Source organism: Rhineura floridana, chromosome 11, assembly GCF_030035675.1.
Source record: "Rhineura floridana isolate rRhiFlo1 chromosome 11, rRhiFlo1.hap2, whole genome shotgun sequence".
NCBI classification, from domain to species: domain Eukaryota; kingdom Metazoa; phylum Chordata; class Lepidosauria; order Squamata; family Rhineuridae; genus Rhineura; species Rhineura floridana.
Window position 1 is genome coordinate 40945226 of NC_084490.1, and position 6079 is coordinate 40951304.

Sequence of the window (6079 nt, forward strand, 5' to 3'; positions counted from 1 at the left end):
AGCATAGAGAACCAAAGCCAGGCTTCCCCCTCCAGACAGAGTTGCAGCCAGGCTACCAGCTAAAGCTGGTGGAAGGCACTCCAGGTCACTGAGACCACACAAGCCTCCAGTGACAGTGCTGGATAAGTGGAACTAATTATCTAGGGAGGTAGTGGGCTCTCCAACACTGGAGGCATTCAAGAGGCAGCTGGACAACCACTTGTCGGGTATGCTTTAACTTGGATTCCTGCATTGAACATGGGGTCGGACTCCGTGGCCTCATAGGTCCCTTCCAACTCTACTGTACTATGATTCTGTGACTGCCCACCATATAAACCTGCCCAGACCCTGAGAAAACATTCTATTCTCTGCATGCTGCCGCTAAGGGAGGTCTGTGGGGGTGACAAAAGAACAGGGCTTTCTTTGTACTAGCTCTCCTGATTCTGAAATGCTTTCCTCAGGGAGGTCCACTTGGCATCAACCTAGTCATCCTTTTGACATCAGGCAAAGACCTTTTTGTTTCCTTGGGGGTTTGGACAGCAGCAGTAATATAATATTGTATTGTTAAATTTGTTTTGAATAATGTTTATGCAGTTTTATCATTGCATTTTGTTTTTTACTTGGTTCAAAATAGCTTTGGGACTCTTTTGGTGGGAAGTGATATATACATTTAATGAACCTAACCCAACTTGGCAACTCTCCCCCTTTATGCTTAGACCGAAGAGGCTAGAAAGTCCCCCCACCCAGTTCTCCTGGCAGCCATTATTAGTGTTGTTGTTGTTACTGTTACTATTATTATTATCTTTCCACAAACTTCTCAAGGTGATGTACAAAACAATAAAACCAGCTAAAAACAAAAAGACAGAAAGCAGCAGCAGATAAATTTATAAACAATACAAAGTAGACACCGATGGCAGAGACCTATTTATCCAGCTGGGAAAGCTTCTAAGAACAAAAGCTGTTTCTGGAAATATGCAGATAGTGGAGGCCTCTTGTATCTCAACAGGAATGCTCTTCCAGAGAACAGGGGCACTGAAAGCCCTGCTCAAAGTTACTGCAGAGTTTCTAGGGCCAGTTATCGTGCCTTCTGGTTGCCAGATGGGGTAAGGGCAGGTGAGAATAGCTATCTCTTGACGGGAAACATAGTCTGTCTCCCCTCACAAGTTTATCTGCAGGTTTACCACGCAAGTAACCCAATCTGCTTTTGGTGGCAGAATGCGTCCACCTGAGGATTTTCGATCTTGGATAATGCCGAGAGGTACTGCAACTCCAACAGGATTCCCTTGGTTAAGAAGAGCATAGCCATGCTCTGAGTGCAGCTTTGTGTTGTCTCTCTGTTTTGATTTGCAGGATGAGGAGCAGCAAGAAATGGTCAACTCGGCTGGCTTCATTGAAGAACAGTATGGCCACCTGATTGACACTGTCCTGGTGAAAGAAGATCTCCATAGTGCCTGTGGCCAGTTGAAAACCATACTGGAGAAACTGAATACAGACGCCTTTTGGGTGCCAGTCTCTTGGGTCAGGTTGTAGTCAGCTATGCTGTGCCAAAAAAAAAAAAAAATGAAAAGAAAGAAAAAGAGAAAAAGAACAAGATATATCTGTTTGATCATATGCTGTAAATAGTATGGAAGATCAAAAAGGTGGGAAATGTCTGCTGCAGCAGCCAGCTTGTTTGGAAAAGCAGCAAAGAGAAGCCTTCTCCATGTGGGAGCCGATTCTGATGTAACCATTTCCTCCACAAAAGTGGAAAACATTGCAATGAAATGGAAAATCACTGCAGGATACAATCCAGAGATTTTGTACATCATTGGACAATAGTTATCTCCAATTCTGGAGAGAAGCCTTTAGCTTTTTGGAAACTTGCAATTTATGTATTTGCAGTATTTATAGGCCATGCTATAACAAAGATCTTGGGCCTGCTAACAACAAATATAAATGCAGCATAAAAAAAAAAATACTAGGCTCAGAATGTGGTGATCCAGACAAAGCTGGCAGAATGTTATAAACTTCATTGTATAACAAAAATGCACACACTCATTTTTTGTTGATTGCTGTAACTTTGGAAAGATAAATTCAGTTACAGAGTTATAAGTTCAAGCAGCAAAATAAGGTACACTTTGTTTAATTTTTATTTTTAACTGCTTAGCCAGACTGGAATCGAGAGAGCTCTTATCCAGATGGTAAAAGTTCATACTTTAGCAAAAGGGAAACCTTCCAGGGCAAATCAGCAAGGCTTTTTAACTTTCTGCCTGAAAATTAACCACGTTGTATAACCTAAATAGCCACAGTTATAGCTAACTCTATTTTGAGTCATCAAAGATCTTTTAAGATTTCCCCCCCATTGTATGTGCAAGGTGCTCTAAATAATGTGTTGCATAATGTGCTTGAAGCATTGGAAACTTTCCATCTTTCTAACCAGAAAACCAAAAACTCCTATGTGGAAATAAAGTCCCAAATAAACAAAGGGCTGGGAGGTATGTGCAGGACTGTCCCAGGGAAGGTGGGAGGGGAAATTAAGGTGACTTGGGGGGGGCATGCCTGGCACTGGTCACCACAGCCAGCAGCTCTGGTGCCTCCCATCTACCCAGTACAACTCTGCCCCTTCTTCCTTCCTTAGAGCAAGGCAGGGATGACGGAGCTGGAGGGCCTTGCCGAGATGGGGCAAGGAGGCTGCTGCTGCTGCTAAAGTAGCAGAAAAAGAAACAAGCATGTCAAGAACAGAAGGCAGCAGAGGCACCACCATCATTGCCAAGAAGAGAGGGGGAGGGTGGCGGCAGCAGAGGGGAGATGAAGCCAGGGGGGGAGCACAATGCCATTTGATCTTGGTCCCACCTCTGCTCCCTCCACCAGAGGTGGCTCTCAGTATCTGCTATATTTATCTGTTCTTTTTATTTTGCTTGCACAAGGTTTGAATGAGGCCAAAAACAGGATGGGGAACCTCTGGCCCACAGGCCAAACTTGGTCCATCAGGCCACCCTGTTTTCCCCAACCAGGATGTTTTCCCCAACCCAAACCCACCTGCCCCACAAACAACGTCACATACGGCATGGCTTCAGAACACAGGATTGAAATCTCCATGCATCAGCTAATGCCCAGGGAGCTTGGTCCTACTTGGGAAGTATCTTCCCTCACCCCCATGGGCCAACTTTGACAACTGGGTGGGACAATCCATCTGTCAATTACCTGATACCATTATGACCATGAGGGAGATAAAGATCTGGCTCACGAGGGCAGAAAGGTTCTCTACCTCTGGCCTAAATTGTTAAGGTGCCAGTGGAGGCCAACTAGCTACTCCAGATCAATTTCTGTTTAGGCAACTGCTCTGTTTTTGTTTTTGTTTTAAACTTGACATGTGGGATGTTGAAAGGGACATGAAAACTCCAGCTCAGGTGGTACTGCAAGTGCATTGCATCATTTCACAGGATCATAGCCATTGATTCTGCAGAAAAGATCCATTGGGAGGAGGGAGCACAAATGCAGCATCCAGGCTTGTGGCTGTCCTGCACACCCATGAATATGCTGTGCAGGCAGAAGACTGGGTGCAGAGTTTTGCAAAACTCTGCACCCAGTCATTCATAATCTTTTTTAAAAAAGAAAACAGACAAGTTTCTAGTTCTTATAGAGTATATGTCTTTGGGGTATGTGGGTGGGTTCCTGGGTAGCCAAAGGGAAGCTGCAGTTGTCTCTTCTAGGGACTGGGGAGAAGGCACATCAGAACCTTAACACTCCTTGAGCTCTACAGAAAATTTATCCCAAATCTCCATAATTTCCCTTCCTCTTCTTTGCCACATAATTCTACTTTTTAAAAAACAAACCAAGACCATGATCTTGGGAGCAACTAATTTATGCAACATACATATATATAGAAGCAATTTTTTACATTTGCATAATTCCCCTTGGAGGATGTGGGTTTTGTTGGCAGCTAATGTTGCTTTGGGGATTGTTACGTATGAGTGTGTTAGGGATTGTCTGCCCAGTATGTTTCTTGTTTGGTTTTTGTTCTCTTTAATCCCCCCCCCCCACTGCAAATCCATCCAGATACTACGTTCCAGTGTAATAGTTTTTTTCCATGTGTATTTCTTTGTAAGAATAATTACAAGGAAAGACTTTCCATTAGATCTTCCTGGGGCTGTTAGGTGTGCTAACCAAACTATCACAATCGTGCCATTTAAAACTTGAGTTCCCAGTTTAGACCACTGGTTTTAAAATTGCAGTTGGAGGAACTTTGGAAACTTATCAAGGGTTCCTCAAAGAGATGAGTAGTAGCAGACATGCTTCCCTGAAAGGCAGTTTACCCACCTTTGCCCACCTTCAACAGGGGAGACTGGGGCATGCTCCAAGGTACCATCTCAGTTGATGTGGGCAGATGGCAAGGACACTACCCTGCATAAATGGAGTGTGTAACTTAGAACATGTCCCAAGGTCATCAGAAGCATGTAGGGTTCCATGACAGATGCTCAGGTATTCTGCAGAGAAAATCATGCAGAAAAGAGGTCCTTGAAGGTAGAAAATAATCCACTTTGTGATATGAGTGGAACAACACATAGCGTCTACTTGAGTTTACACACTTGATAGATGTGGTTGTTTTTCTGTGGCTGTCTGGACGAGAGCTGCGGGATTTTATTTGTATTTGTTCTTTCAGATGTCCTAAGATTTCCTCCATATTTCACTTTCTTCTCATTTGAAGCACATCCCCCCCCCCCGCCACAGTTCCTTTGATTGGCATTTGTTGTAATGCTTGTATTCCATCACAGGGTCACTGCTGCTGAATAGAGGTTGCTCCAGTGTTAGCTCCCTTATGCTCATTAGCTGCCTTCTGTGAAAACAACCATTATTTTCCCATGGTAGGCTGTTCTGTGAGACTAGGCTGTGCAGGTTTTATGCAATGAGGCAACCACTGGAGAACAAAATGGATCAACCACATGTGAGGAACATATAATCAAAAAGGGGCTATTCTAACATGTGGCATGAGGCCTTCTTAACCCTATGTACTTAAGGTCAAATTATTATTAGAGTTACCCAGTGTACAAACAAATGGTCAAGTAATATTCTCTAATATTTTGTGCTTTCAGTTCTTACTCATAATGCAATGGGATAGAAAGGAGAAAGGTTTAGCATATTTTTCTGTCAGAAAACCAGAGTAAGAGCTTTCAATGGAACAGTGATACATTACCACAGTTCTCATTGCCCTAAAACAGCCTGTAGAAACCAAGGAACAAACTTTCTGTTTGCTGAGTTGAACTGCTTTAGTATATCCCATCCAACCATATACATTTCTACTCAGAAGTAAGTCCCACTGATTTCAGTTCGGCTTACTCTCAGGCAGGTGGCTCCATGTCAGTGGGACTGTGGAATCCGCTGCGGGTTTTAGTCCAAACTAGCAGGGGGCTGTTCAAGGTGCTGAAATCTATTCTCAGAATAGGTTCAGCACTTTGGACAGCTCCTTGAAAGCTTGGACTAAAACCTGGAGCAGATTCCACAGCCTCACTGACATGGATCTACCGGCCGCCTCCGCTCCCAAGTAAGTGGGCTTAGGATTGCAGTTTTGCTGGCTGCTGGAAAGTTTCTGATTTTTTGTTTGTGTTTGTGTGTTTCGTCTCTGAAATAAGCACAATCACTACGTTGGTGTTGAGCCATCTCTATTTGCTTCACCTAAATGTTAGCCCCCTCCCCACACCTTGAATCTGTGCAGTGGAAAGGCTTCCATTCTCTACCCGTTTCGTATTTCAGTAAGTTAAGTGATCTTTAGTATTTAAATGACTGTGGCAAAGATATACTTTAAAATGAGCACTGATGCCCTGATGTTCTTAATTTTAATAAATTATTTACGTTGGACGTGCATGATTATATATATTACAGGAGCATAAACTTGTCCACTCCCACACGATGGGCCAGAGTGAGGAAGAGGTATTATCAGATCTGGCCCAAGCTAGTGTGGGAATAAGTCCAAAGAAGAACAAAGCACAATGTTTATGTACTACTGAACTTCAAAGGAAAGCAAAAAGGATGATAATATCTCAAAACCACCACGTGTGGGCAAGATCTTCAGCAGCAGGTGCTTTGTTGACTGTCTAGTTGCAAGGGTTTGCCTTTGCAGTGG

At 43.5% G+C, this 6079-nt stretch overlaps 1 protein-coding gene across 8 annotated transcripts in view; it reads left to right on the top strand.

The window, feature by feature from the left end:
- The window catches only part of MPP3 (MAGUK p55 scaffold protein 3), an 89917-nt gene extending 84547 nt beyond the window's left edge, over positions 1–5370 (top strand). For all 8 annotated transcript variants that reach the window (XM_061591361.1, XM_061591360.1, XM_061591366.1 and 5 more), the window contains one exon: positions 1330–5370. In XM_061591361.1, the coding sequence (XP_061447345.1) occupies positions 1330–1509 (180 nt within the window). In that variant the 3' untranslated portion in view covers positions 1510–5370. The remainder of the gene's footprint in view (positions 1–1329) is intronic.
- The last annotated feature ends 709 nt before the right edge of the window (positions 5371–6079 follow it).